Below are 20,487 nucleotides of genomic sequence, written 5' to 3'. Positions count from 1 at the left end.
AGGCAGTGTCCATAAAAGGCTACATTTATAAGGAAAAGCAGGATGACTCTGTTTTTCATGGCTTATCTCAGAATGCAAAGGCTTTAGATGTGCCTGTAATTCACGGCCTTCAGGCTTATCGGGGAGTACAAGGCTTTGGAGGGTGGAAGCTTTCTGGGCCTACCTGCTGTGCTGGCCCAGCCGAAATGGCTGAGGCAAAGGGCGAACTATTTGTTTTGCTCTCTCATTATTGAACCATCATTCAATAATGATGGTTTATGGTGCAGACTGGGCAGGAAGCGAGTAAGTAAGCAAAATGATCTGCTCTACCACGGCTTCAGTGCCTTCACTCGCCTCTAACATTTGATCAGCAGAATTTTTTTGCCAGCTGAGAATGCCGAATCAATTTCTCTATCATAGTTTGATTTTATGTTCATAGCTCCATGGTTGTTCTTACATAATTGCCTCCATTGGTACATTTTATGGACTCATATGAAAGTAAGGCATCGAATAATTTTCTTTATATTAAATTTCATTATGGCAGCAATTATATGAAAATCTTTGTACTTCTCAAATTTCAGGGGAAATTCATTCTAACATTTAATTATGGTAATCACAGTTATGGATTAAATAGGGACACCATAGAAGGCATCGCAAGAGATGGTTTAGCAAGCTGTGTTCATATGGAAATAGAAGTAAGTGTTTTTCAATCGACTTATTTTTAACGTGTGTGTGTGTGTGTGTGTGTGTGTGTGTATTTGGGGTGGGACAGTAGCACACTGCCAGGCGCAAGGGAAATGCATACAAAAGTGTGAGATTTTAAATGTATAATTAGTATGTGGGAGGCAAGACACATGAAAAATTGAATGACAGGAATTAGATTATAATACAAGAAACCACAATTTATTATGAGTAAAACTACCATTCAAGATTTATCTGCTAAGCTAATTCCTCGCGAAATTGTCCTTTTTCTTTGCAAAGCATGGTCTCTGTTTACATGGAGTGATAAATTAGGTAAAGCCTGATTCTTACAGGTTGTGGAACTGGTTCCCTACCCCGCAGGATGATGGCAGCTCCGTGCAGTTGACCTTGTTCCTTCATTCTTCATGAGCAATGTTCGGGCTATGGTGTCGTTTGACTCCAGTTGTTCACTGGTTGCAATATTTTCGTTCTTTTAGCGAATTAGACTTGCAGATTTCGGTAGATTTTCCTCTCTGTCCCAATATCACCCCAGTCCCAGTCTTCTTCTGTATTAGATTATACAAAAGTTTCTCCAAAATGAAAGCACGAATATCCCACTCATTTGTTTTTTAAAAAATATATAGCTTTATTAAATAAGCAAAGCTTCAAAGACACTTGATTCTTTTTTTCAAGTTACCTTCACTGAACAGTATAATACTTTTGTAGTCAGAAAACAAATAATAATAAAAAGGATCCCATGAGCCCAAACTTAAGAAAACCAAATCTGGGCACATCTTGTATTCCTTTACTATGGGCTAAATAAATCTTTCTTAAGACCTTTTTCCTCAGTGACTTGACAGCAGAAAACTGGGATCCCTTTTTGGCTCCTTGTGTGGTGTCAATATTCCTTGATGTCAGTGAAACTGGTCACGTTTCTTCCAGCTCTTTACCTTTGCTGACTGGAAATGCTGCCATTCTTACCTTTCTGCACTTGATTGGTTTTGCACCTTTAAGGAAAAGAAGCCAAAAAAAAAAAGGTCTTTTCCCAAAAATGTCTTCCTTGGACAAGAAGAAACAGAAATTCTGCATCTTCTAGTGCACAAACTCTCCCTGTGTCCTCTTCTTTCCAACTCAGCTACTCGCTCAGTGCCGGCCCCTGTTTCCCTTTGTTCCTCTTCCTCTTACTCATTTCCAAGAGGTTGAGCCTATAAATCAGGCTTTATTCCCCAATTGTCCCCAGCGAAAGCATTTTTCCAAACTGCTCTTGGTCTTGACTCTTCGAAATTGGCTTTAAAAAGAGCCTGTATTGCTTTCCCGGAATTTTTAAAACAAAGGTTTTGAACATTGAGTTAAACTGTTGATGACAGGATTGTCCTGGAAGGAACTGTCGAGTCCGCCACTTGGAATAACTCGTTTTCTCCCACGAGGAAACTGGTGCTTGGAGAGCTTCAGGGGTTTGCGCGGAGTCGAGAGTAGCTGGAGAGCTGCAGTCATGACCCAGCCCTCCTGCTCTGACCACTGCTTCCCGCTGTGAGCTCCTGGTGTGGGGCTATCATGATCTTGACCTTCTCCTGCTCTGGGTCGAGTCTGTGAGGTGTAATAGGAATCAGCCAACCAGGTGGCGGATTTAGGAACAGGAAGTGTCCCAAGGAAATGACAAAGTGGTAACAGAGGAGTCTTTTCTCTCTGGTAAGACCTCTCTCTCCTGATGCTGCAGGTGTGCCCTTGGAGATGAAGAAATCAAAATTACTTTTCTGTAATAAAGGTGCAGTACTGCTGCGAGTGTACCTATTTGTATGTAGTAATTTTCTTTTTTTGACAGTCATGTTCATTAGAATGATTAGTTAGAGGATACTGAGTAGAATGAATTATTATATTTCAATACTAAATGATTTATCCAATGCTAAATGATAATTTAGTATTTGATGAACAGGGAGAAGTAATCCAACCTTGAGATATTTATAGGAAAATAATAGCTAATTATGCAGATAAATTCTTCAACGTAATACTACTTGTTATACCTTATGTTGTCAGACAGCTCCAAAATGATTTCTCAATCATGTATCCATTTCTCATGTGTTAATCTTTTCTTGAAAGGGTGTAAGGAGTTTGAAAAATTCCTATTTTGAGCCTCGATACATCCTGGTAGTACCCATGAACAAGAAAAAATACGAGGGGTACTTGCGGAGAAAAGGATTATTCAGTCGTGCAGAGATTGAATTTGCTGTCTCCACAGTGGACCTTTATGTTGAGATTAATCAAACACTTCCAGGCTATTTTGACGCAGTGATCAATGCAGGTTAGTAACTGTCAGCAAAGTTTACTTTTTGAAGTGTGAGGTCACTTGGGGAAAATCCTCTTCCAAGTATATTGTTTTTGTTGGCAGAATGCAGTTTCTTGTGCTCATAAGATGGAGGCCCCTGCTTTCTTGTTGGCTCTCTGCCAGGGGTGACCCTCTGTCCCCTGGGCTGGCCCCAGGTCCTGTCCATGTGCTGGGTTCATCTTAGAGCTCTGCCTACCACAACATCCATAAAATGAGCTGTAGTTAAAAAAATCACTGCCACCAACAGTTGCAAACTGACGGTATTTGGATGTGACTCTGTTGCTTGAAAGCACACTGTGTCATTTTCCTCAGATGACCTGGATACTGCCTACCAACAGATGAGTCAGCTCGTTAGAGAATACCTGGGATTATCCAAGGAAACTGCTGAGAGTTTGGCTCCAACTGCAGGTACTGTCCCAGCCCTTTCGTGCCAGCATTTTTGTGGGTGTGCAGAAAGGAAAACAAATCTGTGAGCTGTCATTTGGATCCTCACCAGCCAGGCTAAAGCTGGTTCTAACTCTTTACTCCCCACCCTTCCTCTGGGGCAATCGTCCCCACAGTGAGCTGCACTAAGTCAGCCCTCTGGACCTGTCTGCACCTTTGCTTGTCTTGAGATCATGATGGAACTCAGGGGACTGCCCTTCAGATGGACATGCCAGGCAGTGCCTCGGAGACTGGCAGTAGGTCAGAGCTCAGCCTTCTAGAAGCTTGGCTCCCTGAGGGTCCCTTGAGGTGGTGTTCTGCTGGGCAGGTTTCTATTGAGCATCGTTTCAGTCCCAGAGATTTCTTCCCTCTTTTCCTCGCACTGCCCCAGTTCTCAAGAGGTTGCACTGCAGAGTATAGCAGAACAGCGCTGGTCAGAGCAAGGGGCCTGCTCCTGGCCCCGCTGCTCCTTTGGGCAAGCTGCATAGCTGTTCAGAGCTTCAGTGTACTGTCCTGCTAAATGGAGTAAGGCCCCCCACCTGCCTCATGGGTCATGAGCAGCAAGAATGTAGGGTATATGAGGGCTCCTTAAAGTCTAGGATCCTAAAGCCGTAACTTAGAATTTCGGTACATGAGTAATTTGAAATGTATTTAAAAGACTCCCCCAAATCCACCTCACACCCATCAGGATGGCTACTATTAAAAAGACCCCAAAACAAATCAAAAGAAAATGACAAGTGTTGGCAAGGATGTAGAGAAATTGGGAATGTAAAATGGTGTAGCTGCTCTGGAAAACAATATGGTGGCTCCTCAAAAATTAAAAGTAGAATTACCATCTGATCCAGCAATTCCACTTCTGGGTACCCCAAAGAATTGAAAGCAGGGACTTGAACAGATGTTTGTATACCTATGTTCATAGCAGCATTATTGACAAAAGCCAAAAGGTGGAAGAAACCCAAGTGTCCATTGAAGGATGAATGAATAAACAAAATTGGTATATTCATACAATGGAATATTATTCAACCTTAAAAACATTCTGACTCATGCTGCAACATGGACAAACCTTGAGGACATTATGCTAAGTGACATAAACCAGTTGCAAAACCACAAATACTGTATAATTCCATATATATGAGATATCTAGAGTACTCAACCTCATAGAGACGGAAAGTAGAATGGTGGTTGCCAGGGTCTGGAGGGAGAGTGGAATGTGGGGAGTCATTGTTTAATGGGGGCAGAGTTTCATTTTTACAAGATGAAAAGAGGTCTGCAGATGGCTGGATGGTGGTGATGGTTGCACCATAATCTGAATGTACTTAATGCCACTGAACCGTACATTTTAAAAATGGTTAAGATGGTAAATCTTATGTGGTGTGTATTTTACCACCATAATAAGGAAAACAGGTCTCTCAATGGGCGGAACCACGTTCACATGTTCCATATGGTAAAGTGTTAACTCGAGATTCTTGCTGCTGTACAGATGTCCCACAGCTTTGTGTGCGCATGGAGTTTATAGCCTCCGTGACTCCGACCAGGTTTTTGCTTGCCAGGTTGCCTCCTGAGCAGACTGAGGCAGGCCGGGTTGTGATTTCTCCAGAGTTCAGACTAATTGTGCTGTTTTGCAATTTCACGCACTTTTCCCAGATCAGGTGCCCCCTGGAATTCTGGAATGGGGGCATGTGAAACTGGGAATAACCCACAGATAATGACTAAGGTTTTCCTTCTACGTCTGTCTCATAGGAAACCAGGGGCCAGGCTACAACCTACTGCCTGGAAAGTACCTGAAGAAAAGTGCACCCTGTCTGAAAATAGGCACTAATGGAGGGGTAAAGGTCTGTGCTCCATCTACAATTCAGGGACGTTAGATTAGGAGCCTGTCGGTGTGTTGACCGGCTCCGCTCTGATTCTCCACATCAGGCGTCGGTTCTTGAGGAAGCTGTGTCTGCCAAGTAGCACAGTTTACCCAATGAGGTGTCCATAGCTTGATGGAAGTTTCTCTTGAGGAACTCTGGCTCCCTTTGCTTTACATCTTTGCTAACCCAGCAACCGTCTGAGCTTTAATTTGGTCCCTCGGGTGGACCCGTCCCTGTGGGGCTGTCCCTTACGTTAGAACACCCTGCCCTGGTCCCTGAGCCAGGCCCATCTCCCACTGTAAATTAATAAATTGGTGTTCTGGCTTTTAAATCAGCCCCTTGTGGGTTTGGATAAACACGCGGCCGTCCCCTGAGCCTGACCAGTTCTAAGTAGCTGAGAAAAGCATGTTTCTGAATCAGGAGCTCTGGGGATACCCCTGAATGGTGGCGCTGGAGCAGGGTTCTGCCTCCACAGCCAGCGGGGCTCCATCTCTCCATCTTTCCTTATTCTACAGCCGTCAGAAGCACTGACTGTTGGGTGCAGGTGCCATTTGGGAAATTAATAGACCAGGTAATGTGTGCACAGGAAAATGGACTCCCATTTTAAAAGGTATAATAAAACTTCATTTATTTGGACTTATTAGGTTAGGCCTGTCTGGTTTAATGAAGAGTATGAATTATAGAACTTGTAAAATCTCAGATCATTTAATAACTGAAACTGGGCCATCCAGTTATTAACTAATAGAATTCCAGCTTTCAAAAAAGTGTAGGTGGGTGGGTTTGTATTTAAGACATCAAATCACTGGCCTCAACAGCCCCTGTTTTTCTGACAGGGTTAGTATTTTAGAAAATAATGTTTTTCTTAAGAAGCCAAACACTTTGTCTTATTTATACAGTTAATCTGGGGTGGAAGTTACTTTCTTTTCTGTTGATGGTTTAAGGGTAAACTTGCATATGAAGTGACTTTGCAGAGGCTAGACATTTTTCAAGTGAGTATTTAAAAATTCTAATTAACACAGTCCTTATTAGTAAGCTTTTACAGTGTCTCTAGTGGCCCGAGAGTAAAGCAGGTGACTTCTCTGAGTTTCAGAGCTGTGAAGTAGGTGCCAGGGACTGTGGGCCAGGTGTTTACAGGTTCGCTGTAGGGGAGCCTCCTCCCCTCATTCTGGCCCCCCTCAATAATCACCTCAAAATGAATGTCGTGACTCCCAACGGGATCACCACAGGTCTTACTGGCTCTCACTTCTTTGCCTCAGCTCTGAGCTGGGTCACTCTGATTTCAATTTCTGTAGGTTAGGTATATTTGTATAAATACTTATATTACTTAGCCTAAGTGGGACCCCTAGAAAAAACAATCAATCATTTCAGTACAGTGGACTATTATATATATATATATATAACTGAGCTGTCAAAGGTAAGAAATTAAAACATATTTCAGGCTCTATGAAAGACCGTTTTGTCTGAGCAATTAGAAAACTGAATTGGATATAGGAAGCCTTAATTTTGTATTCTCAGTGTCACCAATCATCATTACTTTAGAGAAATCACTTTAATTCCTATTTCTTTAAAAAAAATCAACTATGTATAATATTATGGACCACTGTTGGAATCTGGTCTTCCAGAGCTGAGGTTTTCCCAACTGGATTAGACCATCTGTGCGTTAGGATTCAGAACCAGCGGAAATCTAGTAACCAACGGCACTGTTTTCTTAGGAGCAGGGATCCTATATCAATGCAAATTGAAAATTATTCCCAAATATTTGAAGTAATAACAGATGGCTTTCTCTTCAGTAGTTTTGTGTTGCTAATTTGTAACTGAGCACACAATTTTAATTTCTAAGCTTTAATGATGAGAGTGGCACAAAGTGGTAAAAGCAAGGCCAAGGTTATGAGTTCCGAGTATAGCAGGTCCCCGAGCCTGGACCCAGAAATATAAACCTTCCGTAGGGGAGAGATGAACTGAATTCTCATTTAATGCCTTTATAAAATAGTAACTTTAGGTGCAGAGCGATTATAAACCCTAGAGATCTTTGGATATGCCATTAATTAAAAATGTGGATCAATTAAGGTACAGAATTGTCTTATTATTTTTTCCCCTATAGCAATGCAGGTAATAGTCATTTCTAAAACATGAAGTCTGAAAAAAAAGCCTGAATAAACATTATAGTTTCTATAAAATAAGGGAAAACTCACTATGTTTACAACTCAATATAAGGGATGTCTTCACCTCCCATTTGTCTCTGTACAACCTATTTCTGGAATAGTCGGTGCTTCCCGTAAAGCTTTTAAAAAGCTGATCCAACTTCTATCCTGAGTTCTTGCCGTAGAGATCATAAAATAAAATTATACTTGCAAACCATTATTCAGAATTCTCACTAATGATAGGGGGAAATGATGGTGATGATAATGAGTCAAACCTGAAAATTGATCAATTTAATAGTCCATAAAGTGGTACCTTTATCTCTAATAAAGGGCACGGTATCATTTGCCAACTCACATGAATTGTTAAATTGTGAAAGTGGGGAGGGGAGGAGAAATCCCTGTATGTCTGATTATAGGAAATCAGGAGGACTTAAAAATGTAAAGAACCTTCAACATTGGGTTTTACTGTCTTTATGTTTTTCTGCGTTTTTTAAAATTACTTTCTTATTGTGGAAAAAAATAACAAAATTTGCCATTTTAACCATTATAAATGTACAACTTAGTGGCATTACACTCAAAATGTTGCCTAAGCATCACCACTACCTATTTCCAAAATTTTTCATCACCCCAAACAAAAACTCTGTACGCATTAAGCAACAATTCCTCCCCTGCCCCGGATAACCTCTCATCTATTTTCTGTCTCTCTGAATTTGCCTATTCTAGATGTTTCTGCTGTTCTGATATTTTATTTTAACCTTGTTTCTTGACTGAAATTAAATTTTAATTTATAACTGTTGTACACTAAGGAGAGAAGAATGATGAACGGGGCATCTCCTCAGAAACCCCACCAAGCGGCAAGTTTCCCTTGTCCCCACTCTGGTCCCAGAGACATCTGGTGTGACTGAGGCAAAGGGGACATACCCAGACTGGGCGTTTCAGTGAGAATCTGGAGTAGTACAAGGTCATCCTGCTTTGTGAGAGAGGGAACGGTGGCCAGAGCCTGGCTTGTGTCTGGGGGTGGATCACCCTGGGATTACCTCAGAAGTCTGATCTGGTTTGGAGCCTCTGAGTATCAGGTCCCCCCAAAGTGAGCTGAGACAGGTTTCTTCAAGGCTGTCCCAGACTGGTGTGCCTGCTGTGAACACTAGCATGTCACAGCCATGTCCTTCAGCCTGGGTGAAGGTGATACATGGGCCACTAGAGTATATCCAGGCTTCGGTCATAAACAAGTGGTTGGTGGGAGATTGCGTCCATGAGACTGTCCATGAGCCCAGAGTCATGCTGGGAACCTGCCCTCATGCAAAGGAAGCAATCCCCCTCTGTCACATCACCATTGTTAGTGGCCTGAGAGAGCCATTTTTGAAGCCAGGGTAGACTTGGAGGGACCCAGGCATCCCTGGGGGTGGAGGTGGGGTAGTAACTTGGATGGTGGGTCCCTGGGAGCAGCTTCTCTGTGCCATGGTGCCTTCTGATTCCATCAGATCTGTTTACTCTGTCCTTCCTTCCGTTCATCTTACTCACTGACTGCCTTCTGAGCTTCATGCCCCTTGCTGGGTGCTGGTGAACTCCTCAGAGCTCAGAATATCTCTCAGTGTTCTGCCATTACACAAGCAGACAGACGGGACTTCATCTGGCTTAGATGTCCATCTTCTAGTTTCTGCCATTGAAAGCAGCAGTGAGCTTGAAGGTGGTGAAAATTTAAATCTCATTCACTTGGAACATTTTCTTGCCACTCTCAGACCTGGATACGAATTTTGGTTCTGCCTCTTGCTGTTTATTCATTAAAGTTTTCAGTTGACTAAGGTGGTTCTAAGTTCCACTAAATAAGAGAATTCTAGGCACTTAGTATCCCCAAAGAGAAGGGACAGTTACATTCTTCTCCGTGTATAATTTTATTCTTCTCAAGGGCCTGCGCACCTCAAAAAAGGGAAAGATTTTTTTTTGTTGTGACTCGTTTCTAAAGTTACATAGTCGTCTTTGTTAAGATACTTTTAGCTAACTTCTTTTTATGTCAAAGCAGGAGCTCCCTCTAACAAGAAGACTCCCTCGGGGATACCAGCACACCTGGTTCCTTCCCCAAGGCGCCTGGCAAAACTGCAAGCAGATGGCCAGACAGCAGAGCATCTCTCTGGAATGCAGGTTCATGCAAAGCTCCCTGAAGAGCAGAACGTAGCTCCCTCCCAAAACCAGGAGCTGACCCGGGGGGGAGCAACCCCTCAGAACGAGCTTTCTCCCCAGGGGCACATCAGTGCTGAGGTTCCTCCACAGCCCAGCCCATCGGCACTTGGTCTTGCCCAGCAGGCCCAAGACTTATCCCCAAACCAGAAGGACGGGGATGTTCAACAATCAGATCTTTCTTCGAAAATAGGAACCACAAATCTCCCTGAAAATGAGGCTCAGACATCCGAGGTAAAAGCGGGTGAAGTCGGGCTGCCTACCACCACCTCTTCCCGGGGAGCTCCTCACGCTGACCCGCCTCCAGCCCCCGGCCCTCAGACAGATCAAGATGAAGAATCGGATGAGGCCAAGGTAACCCCCACTGGCCCTCCCCCATCTGAAGCTCCACCGGGGCCTGGCCCAGTCTCCCTCAGCCCGCAGAGAACCCAGGACGAGGAAACTGAATCAGCCAGTCTGCCACTCCACCATTCCCATCACGATCCCCCAAGACAGCCTTCCCAACCGGATGGGGCCAAGATGCTTGAGCCATCTCAGGGAGATTCTCAACAACCTCTAGAGGAGGGAGCCCCAAAATCAGAAGTTGTCCGGGTCCACACTCCTTTCCCAGGAGTGTCACATCCCCAGGACCCAATAAATACCGAACAGACCCAGGATGGGGAAGACCCAGTGACTTTGCTTCCCAGAAGCCAGCTGGCTCCCACAAGGCTGCCCCAGCCTCGGGTCCTCGCTCCCCTGCAGAGTCGGAGGCCCACACCCAGACTCCCCTCACTCAGCAGGGAAGAGGCTTCAAGAACAGCCTCAGATCAAACCCTGCCTCCGTCTCCCAGGCCTCCGCTAGCTCAGGAAGGAGACCCCGGTAAACTGCCTCTCATCAGCCCTCCGCATCCCAAACCGTCAGAACGTCTGAGCCCCCATGCAGGCCACAGTCCTCAGCAAGTCCAGGAAGAGAAAGTCCAGGATGTGAAGCTCCCTCTTCTCAGTCCCCCTGTCCAGGAGCATGCAGCACAGCCCGCCCCCGATCCGCCCCAGGAAGACGAGGCTCAGGGGGTTAGGCTCCCTCACATTCCCACTCCCTCCAGGGAACAGCAGCTGCCTCAAAACATGGGGGTTCCTCATGATTCAAGGCCTGCAAAGGAGAGGCGAGCGCCCAAAGTAGGCCGCTCGTCTGGCAAGAAGATTCCAGGTATGCAGGCCTCACCCCAAAACCAAGAGCCAGTGCAGCAGATGGGAGCTAGGAAAAAAAAACTCCCTACCCAAAAAGAGATAGCTAAAGGACCAGCACACCTGACAAAGGTGTCACCTGGAGGCCACCAGCCCGCCCTGCAGCCAGAATCCCAGAGTAAGTCGACTCGCCCAAAGGTGTCCATCCACCCTCACCCCAGCCCTCCTCAGAGCCCTCAGAGGAACCAGAGAAGCAAAGTCCAGCCCCCAGAAATTCCCGAGCCAGCCCACAGTGAACCATTGCCTAGAGATTCCCACATACAGGAAGAGGAAAGGGGAAGAGTACATTATTCCAGAAAAGAGGCTCATGCCAAGCTCCCCCCAGATGACCCGGTCCAAAAGGTAGCAGTATCCCAAAAAGGACCCTCATTGAAGAGAGAGAATTCTGGAGGATTGTTTCAAGAAAATAAAACTACCCTCAGCTGTGACCAGCCAACTCCAGAGGGTACAGTTTTACACAGGAGACCTCTCCAGAACGAAAAGACCTCTGCAGAGTCCAGCTCGGGGATTTCTGCTCCCAGGGAGCGTCCAAGGAGAGAGGAAGGAGTTCCTGAAAGGGGAAGGTCTCAGAAGAGACAGACAGCTTCGGATGTCCCAGAGCAGGATGATGTGGCCCCAACCCAGCCGCCTGCCAAAGAGACCAGTCAGACCAGAGAGAGCCCTGTCCAAGGGGACAATGCTTCCAGGCAGCAAAGCAAAGAGAAACGCCCCCGGAAACATGGGGCAGCACCACAGGAAAAAAGCCCGGCAGCACCCCAAAATCAGGTGTCTGCTGAGGAGCAGGGCAGCTGGAAAGGAAAGCTGAGAGCAAGAGGCAGTCAGAGCACGAAGGTTTAAGCCATCCCCAGAGCCGGCAGGTACGGCATCGATGCCCCCGGAAGAAGTGCTGTCACAGAATGGAAAGTGGGGGTCGGGGCGCTGTGAGTCTACACACCACACCCACTTACGTCTGCAACCCCAAGTCAGCGCAGGGGAGGGCCCGCCTTTGGGTTCTGAGAAGGCAGCCAGCCTTTGCACTTCTGCCTCTTGCCATTCAGCCTGGCACAGCAGCCCCTGTAGAGGGGCACACAGTACTGCCCCGCTGCCAACAGACAGCCCGTCACGAGGGTTGGCGTCAGCAAGGAGCCTTGGTGTCCAGACGCATACGAACTCCAGCATGAGTTCCAACTCTGGCTGAAGCAGTGCCGTATTGCCATTATGGTTTTTGTGCTCATTAGAAAAATCGGCTTCTACATTAGAAAACTCTCTCATACCTCTCGCATTAGTAAGGGGTCCAGAAACAAGAACTCCGGGAAAGGAAGCCTTTGTAATTTGTGGGTCTTGGTCTCTCCCACAGAGATTCCAAATCTGCAATTGATTGGTGGGAATTTCTGAAGGGAAGAGGACAAGTTCTTTTCACCAGGACTCTGTGATCCAGCACTTCAGATAGGCGTTGGGTGATATCACTTGAAACTTACTTTGTTTGAAATGTATTTCAAAATGAATACCTTCCTTCTCTCTGAATAGGAACCTCATGGAAATTAGCTCATGGCTTCATTATGCAAAACCATCTGGTTGAATCAGTTAAACAAATCAGTGGGGAGAAAATTCAAGTGAATTGGTTTTCATTTATTTATTTGTCCCATCAGAATTCTTTTGCTGGCCAGTGGCCGGAGTCCACCATGAGCCAGCTTATGCAAATCTCTATCAGGGTGTGAAATGTCTCACAGGACCAAACTATGGCGAAGGCAGAGGTGTGGAGAGATGGGGATCCGTTATTGAACATAACCTGTACTCTTGTCCTCTCCAGTATTTTTGTTATCTCCTGGATGCTTGTCATCTCCTGGACTATTACCATCTCCTGGATGCCCATCAATTCTCATCTCTGTCTCTCTCTGCGTGTTGGCTTTGTCCTCTACAAAGGACTATGTATCAGTTTCTGCACATGGCCGGGAACTTGGTCACTAACAGCTCTCAAGTTTTACATCTCATTTAATATCTGGCAGCTCCCACTACTAGAAAGGGATTAACTCAAATGTTCCTTAATCGTAAGATTAAAAAAAAAAAGTTCAAGGAAAGGCTGACCCAGCTTGAGTCCGGTGCTCTTTCTTAAGCCAGTCTACTCTGGCTGGCACAGGGTCACATTTAGACGCACGTCCTGGGCCCAATTCTAGAATGTATGGAGTCTGCATTCCCCCGAGAAGAGAATAATTGTGAGCAGAACCGCCAACCCAAGATTCAACTCTTAAAAAGTTACAAGAAATTTATTGAATGCTTATTATACGACGTATGCAGTGGCATGTATGTTATGTTTGGCGTTCTGTGTTTAAAAAATATAACTGATGGCTAAATGCCTGTATAAATGTGTCTTACACAAAAGATGTGTGTCCACAAAATTGAATGTATGTCAAATGTGAATTCAAAGGCAGTAGAGGAAATTGATATTTTCAAAATCCAGGATGCAGGATCCTCTTGTCAAATGAAAAGCCTATGTTATACTGGTAATTACCCTCTGATTTATCTGGCTTGTCCAAGATGAATGGAATAAGGTGAATTCTGAAACGCAACTCACTTTTATGAAGTTAGTTCATACAACAAGCGTTGACTGAGTTCCTCCCATGTGCCAGACATGTGACAGTTGCTACATGTAGTGAGATGTTGAGGACACTTGAAGGCGCTCGCTCTTTAGCTGGGGACATGGATAAGGCACAACCTCATGCCATTTGGGCACCTGGAGACCTTGCAGTGCACGAGGCTAAGTGTAGCGTCAAATAGGCAAGAAAATTATTCATTCACTTGTCCAGAATGCCATAAGGGTACCAAAGAAGGACGCTGAACTCAGCCTACGGTGAGAAAATTGGATCAGGAAACACATCCCAGGGCTCATCCTTCTGCTCAGTCCCCAGGTTGCAGACTCCATGAGCAGACTGAAGGGAGAGAGGGGAAGTTTTCTTAGAAGAGGGAACGGCATATGTACTCGAGGGACCCAAATGTCAGGAGCTCTAGGTGTATGTAAATGCAATGGGCCTTCTGTGCTAAGCTAATGAACTTGGAAACTTGATCTTCTAACAATGGGGAGATGAGGAGTGGTTAAATTTGTATCCTAGAGGCACCTGTTTGGAGATAGTGTAGAGGATAAATTTAAGGAGGCAAGAAGAATGGCTGGCAAGCTACTGCAATAGTCCAGACAAGACGCCAAGGGCCTGAAATAAGGCATGTGGCAGAAATGGACAGATTTGAGAGTGATTTGGACTGGATATGGTGGGGAAGGGGGGCAGGGGAGAGAGGGGAGATAGACTGTGCAAGAGAGAAATAAGGGTAACCACCTATTTCTTATGAGCGGTTTATCGGGTGTTTTAGAGGCATCAGTACCTCACTTAGGTGGAGAACTTTAGAAATTTATTTGGTTTCCTCTTTGGGCAACTGTGTCTGAGGCTCCTTAAGGCATTTGGGGTTGCGTTTTCACTAGGGTACTAATGGGAAGTGAGAAGCCAAATTTCTCTTCATTTGATTTGGAGAAAGCTCTAACTTCCTTTCCTGGGTTCAATGATAATGCAAGATTTTTTTGTTCTGTTTATGCTTCTCTTTGGTGGTATAAATTTCTCATATTCAGTGCAACTGGACAACCTTTTGTTTGTGGCCCAAGGAAAGGAGTAGAAAAGATCACCAACTCCTCTCTGGCGAGAGGTTTTCACTGCTATTACCGATTTTCTTGGTGTAAGGGAAATTTATGCTTTTTAATTGTTAGAATATAAATATTTAAAAGTTGCCATTTCCTATCTACATTGACAAAGTTCTTGTCACTTCCATTTGCTGTGTTTCTCAGCAAAGTGATCTTTATGGGGGAAAAATTGTGGACTTTAGTCACCCTATTAGCTAATATAATCTTCAGCTTTAAATTTTAAAGGAAGTCTGTGTTCAAATCAGCAGAGATAATAGTTCCCCTGAACATAAGAGTCTTCTTTAAATATTTAAAGTGCTAAATCAATTATTTTTAAGCTTCGAAAGATCATTGGACAAAGGACATGATTCGGTAATTCACAAAAGAGGAAATAAAAATGGCCAATAAATATGACAAAAAAAATAATTAACCTCACTGTGAGTTAGAACAGAATGGACTCTTTTTGGGTACCAAACTGGCAAAGATGGAAAACAAATTAATACCTGTTCTTGGTGAGGCTGAGTATAAGTGCACTTGCCATGTCATCACTGAAAAGTAAATTGGCACAGCTTTTCTGGGGACAGTTTTACAGCATCTGTCAAAACCTTAAACATTTTCGTATCTTTAACCTAGTGATTCTAATCCAAGAATTATCATAAGGAAATAATTTATGTCCAAGAATTATCATAAGGAAATAATTTATGTTCCTATTGATATCTTTATAATAAAAATCTGAAAACAATCAGGCCATCTCACGGGATTCTAAAAATAACTGATGGAAAAAAAATTATGGTACAGCCATATGTTAGAATGCTGTGTTGCCATTAGATTCATGCTATAGAAGAATATGGAGAAGGGAAGATATTTATAACATATTAAGGAAAAGGCAGGTTAAGGAGGTATATATAGTCACTGTGGTTCTAGTTGGTAGTTCCAGTCATTAGATTTGGGGTAATTTTTATTTTCTCATTTATGCTTTTTAGTATTTTGTAAATCTTCCACAATAAACCCGTGTTTATTCAGGAAAAGTTATATAGAATTAAATTCACACACATGAAAAGCTGGTGTGTGAAAGCAGCGACCTTATGTTCTGTTTCAATTTGGCATACTGAAGAACTTCCTAAGAGTTAGAAGTCATGTACAGAGGGGCAAACAGACCTTCTCCGGAACTTAGATGCCGTGTGACGGGAACTTATAGAAAGTCTGCGTGTTGGGTGATTGGATGGGACTGGATGAAATGTAAGTTTCCTTACATGACCTCTCATCCATTTATTAATACTACAACTGACTCTACTTGCTGGTTAGGAAGAATTCAGCCGTCTGTTTTATTAAATATATGGCTCAGTACTAGAAAAATATACACAGTTAGTACTCAGTAGGTCAGTGGCTTTTCAAACTTCCTGGTTCAAGATCTATAACTAGGAACACATTTTACAATATAGTGACCCACACACAAGCACACGTAGGAAACAGAAGTATCGTAAAACACCCTTATTATGGCGATACAGTGATTACTTCCTGTTCTGCTCAATGTGCATTTTTACAAGTGCTGGTTGTGACTTACTAAATGGACTTCACAATGTAGTTTGCAACCTGTAGTGTGAAAAACCCTGCCCTGAGCTTTGCTGTGGGGTGCTGTTCTTAGAGGCCTGCTGACCAGACTCTTCCCTGCTCTGATTGGCTTCAAGGGAGGTGGGATGCGTGGGCGTGATTTATGCCGAATTCTTTCCTGGGCCAATAGCAAGACTCCAGCATAGTGCCAATTACCCATTTTGTCAGTGTGAGGGCTCCAAATAAGATACATCCAAAATCCATATGCGTAGTAATATGTTCTTATGTAAATCTAAGGCAAAAAACTCCTTCAAAACAAAGCTTGATCAATAGTGCTTTCACCGCTAAGTACTTAGCTGACTTCCCTTTCCTTTTGCTCCATGACAACCCTGAAATCATCCTGTTACTATCAAAGATCCTCCAAATTCCACTTCAGATAATTGCACTATTTATATAGTGTCTGGGACAGTATGTCTATAAAAGTTTAATTTGAAAGACGTAACTCTAAAAATCACTTTTCTTTATTGACCAGGCATTCTGAGAAGAGGATAAGAAGAGCCTAACTATTTCTTTGTGTTGATGCTAGATAAATAATGTTAAAAGACCAACTCTTTAATCTTAGAGGTGATAGAGTATAGCCATGATTAGGAAAGCTGAAGATCTTTTTTTTTTTTTAAAGATTATAACTTTTGAAGTTCATGATTTCAAATAACACTAAAATTCAAAATAATTCATGGAAATTCCAGTTCCAGTACAATCTAGCTGTGTGACCTTGGGCAAGTTACAAAGTTCTCATGTACAAAATAGAGATAATAATATTAGCTATCTCAAGATTATTGTGAGGATTTAAATAGATTAATATATTGAAAAACACCCAGAACAATGTCTGACCCATTGTATGTGCTAACATGAGTTTGTTAGTATTAACACATAAGCAGCAAAAAAAAAAATATATATATATATAGAATTTTATCATTAATTGTTCAAAAAAATTTATATAGAATTTTATCATTAACTGTTCAAACTAAGTGGAAATATTTGGCAAATGAGATGCACTTCTCTGAAAGTCCTTTAAAAAATATTGCCAACCTTGATTGAAGTAAAAGGTTTAAACAGAATTAGAATAATACTCGAAAGAAATTGTAAGTCAGCAAAATATAACTTAGATCAAGAGATTCTTACTTGGTGTTCATAGGCAACATTGAAATTTATGTGTGAATTTATGTCCTGGCACATAGGACATCAGCAATAAATGTTATGTTATTTTTACTACTATTAATTCATTATTGATAAAATCAAAGGCATTTATATTCTCTGTTCAGATTGGATAAATGGTAAATGCTGTCAGTCTACCTTACTCAAGAATAAACTACCAGATGGTGGGCATATTGTTTTCTTTTCGTGGTGGGTGAAGACAAAGACTGGCTTCTACAAGATACCAGATCTAAAGACCCTCAGTTTATAAGGACAAAGATAGAAAAGCAAAGCAAAGAAAGCCAAAAAAATAGTCTTCCCTAGAATAATTGACCAATGAAACAATATCTTTGAAAAAATTGTTCTTGAAAAATGAGCCCTTCGCAAGCAAACACCATACTTATCAAAGGTGGGGGAATAGGGTTGGGTGGAAATCACATCACAACTCTAGTTATCAAACATATTGCTCAAGAGAGAGAAAACTTTTAGCGTGCATCCGAGCTCTCTGAAGGTTTCTATCCTATTTCTTCCTGCCTGTCATCGCTACCCTTTTCTTCTCCTGTCCCTTTCCCAAATTCTATACACATCCACATCTTATGTATCAAGTTTCAGCTCTTGAAATTTAGTTGTCCTATCTGGTATCTCCTTCAAAGTGTTCATTCACTGCTTTATGATAAACTCATCCATTTTAAGGAATGGAAAATCAGAGACCCATTGTTGTATATTTTAATTAGCACATACAGTGTCCAAATACTGAACCCGTTAGTTCAACTCTGTTGAAGACATTCCAAAGTTTGATGTTCAATGGAAAGAAATGTTTTTGTACCTCATTCTTTCTGTGTAAGAACACATATTCACATGTTTTCCTTTGTCCTGATGTACACTCTGTTCTCTGTTTAAATGGCTGATTATTCCTTTGATTGGACACTCAAGACTATAGCACTTTACCATTAGAATAGTTTCTTACGTATATTCATTTTACCATATATAACATCAACATTATTACCATATTTCCTTGAATTTATATGGTAGCTTTCTTCTGTAAAAGCTCATTTTGCTATGGAAAATTATTATGGGTATTATGTGAAATGATTATTTTCCTAGTTGCTATTACTCCTTTCTTTTAAGCACAGATAGACAAGACTTTTAAGATTTAATTCTGTCCTGAAAAAATAGGTTCTTTTGGCACGTTCAGTTTTGTGATAACACTTCCTAATGAATTGAGCTTTTCCCTTAATTTTCCACTACAAATTATGTAACTCTCCTATTAAAAATAAATCAATATTTTTAATTGTATAGTAGATTATTGTGCCTTAATTTGTTTGGGGCCCCTTGTATGGTTACATATTTCAGTTTTGAGACTTGCAGAGATTTTATAGGTATTTACATTCTATATATGTGTATATATTTAATCATGATAGGTATAAATTACTCTTGTTAGTAAAAAAAATTGTATACAGCTTTTTTATTACCTAATATTATTATTACCTCATTATTACCTAAATAAACATGTTTTTTTTTAAACCCCATTTGAGTGGGTAGAAAATGAACGATGTTGAAATCATCTGGCTCTCTGTGGACTTTTGTCTGAAAATTAAAGCCTGTTTCCAAGTCATACATTTCCAAGTGTTTTCAAAGAGAAACAAACTCTAGTGTTGATTCATCTTTTTGGCAAGGTTTTATTTAAATGTTAAAAAATTTATATTTAAAAGTCTTCAGTCATTTTTGGACAGGAGAGTGACTTAATTGTTTATATATATAAACATATATATGTATATACACTCATTAATATAGAAAAATTGGTTATTAAAATGGGGATTTTTATTTTTCAAAATACAGTTGACCCTTGAACAACATGGAAATTAGGGACACCAGCCTCCCACACAATCGAAAATCTATGTATAACTTTTGATGCCCCACAAACTTTGCTACTAATAACCTACTGTTGACTAGAAATTTTACTGGTAACATAAACAGTCAGCTAACATATATTTTGTATGTTACGTGTATTATATACTGTACTCTTATAGTAAAGTAAGCTAGAGAATTGAATGTTAAGAAAATCATAAGGAGTCTACACAATCTATGAAGTGATCCCCCGATAAGTCCAGTAACCATCTGGCACCCTACATAATCTATACAACATTATTGATTATATTCCCCATACTGTATTTCACATCCCCATGACTGAAGCTGATGTAGAATAATATTGTATGTCAACTATAATTAAATATATATCGTCACATAATGTAAAGTACAATACAGGGAATATAGTCAATGGTATTGTAATAACTATGTGCGATTAGAGGGGGGTTATCACTTTGTGAGGTACGTAAATGTCTAATCATTATGCTGTTTTCTACACCTGAAACTAATATAAAAAAGTCTTTAAAAATCATAAGGAAAATACATTTTCTATATTTATTGAAAAAAATCTATGTATAAGTGGACCCGCGCAGTTCAAACCCATGTTTTTCAAGGGTCAACCATATTCACAATCTGACCCCCAGATTCTAATTTTATTCCTAGTTATTGATATGGCTGTGTGCCCATAAATGAGATAATCAACATCTTTTATTTCCTCCTTGTATGCAGTAAAAGGCCCTGTTTAGTCTGTATGATGATGTGATATTAAATACACACATTAATGTTTTATGCCTAGGTACATGGCTTCTACTGCATTTGTAATTTAGATTGGATTCTGTGTTTTTCTTTTAAAATGTTTTATATAAATATTATTTTAATTCACTTGACTGCAAAGTGATGTAAGTCTAAATAAAAGGTCTAAGCTATTCAGATTTAATTTGAGATGTAGTACCAGTTGTTCCAGGTATTTCATTTATATTTTCCTTTATTTGGTAATGATACTAATCCATAGAATACCTTTAAAATCTACCATGCATCATTAAATTAATTTATGCTTTATTACAGGTGTTTAAATAAATTCAACTGGCCTATATACTGAAGAACTTTGTGCTTTTCATGGACTGTAATTTATATATATATATATGTGTGTGTGTGTGTGTGTGTGTGTGTGTATATATATATATATATATATATATATTTTTTTTTTTTTTTAATGTTGCCTTAAGGTTGACTTTAATTTGGATATTTTGAATCAGATGACATTAAGAAACTATTTGCAGGATATTATAACATTGGTAATTTTATGTTTTTTTTTAATTGAGAAGAAGATTCTCTTGTCCATTGATGTAGTAAGACATTAGAAACTATATTAAGAACTGCATGAAACTGTTTATTATAGGAGTCCAAGTGGTGGCATTACAATATAGTTTAATAGTA

General features: G+C 41.3%; 1 protein-coding gene across 2 annotated transcripts in view; it reads left to right on the top strand.

Moving 5' to 3' along the window:
* Positions 1-20,487, top strand: part of LRGUK (leucine rich repeats and guanylate kinase domain containing) — a 97,649-nt gene that overhangs the window by 53,418 nt on the left and 23,744 nt on the right. Inside the window, exons 13-16 of one of the 2 annotated variants that reach the window (XM_074315353.1) lie at positions 561-674; positions 2,758-2,959; positions 3,296-3,391; positions 9,421-16,919. In XM_074315353.1, the coding sequence (XP_074171454.1) occupies positions 561-674; positions 2,758-2,959; positions 3,296-3,391; positions 9,421-11,636 (2,628 nt within the window). In that variant the 3' untranslated portion in view covers positions 11,637-16,919. Of the gene's footprint in view, positions 1-560; positions 675-2,757; positions 2,960-3,295; positions 3,392-9,420; positions 16,920-20,487 lie in introns of those variants that run through there. The other variant, XM_019750963.2, reaches the window with a different exon arrangement.

The sequence above is a fragment of the Rhinolophus sinicus genome, linkage group LG11 (assembly GCF_036562045.2).
Source record: "Rhinolophus sinicus isolate RSC01 linkage group LG11, ASM3656204v1, whole genome shotgun sequence".
In the NCBI taxonomy this organism is placed as follows: domain Eukaryota; kingdom Metazoa; phylum Chordata; class Mammalia; order Chiroptera; family Rhinolophidae; genus Rhinolophus; species Rhinolophus sinicus.
The sequence above is the reverse complement of the archived record's forward strand: the minus strand, read 5'-3'. Positions and strand labels throughout refer to the sequence as shown.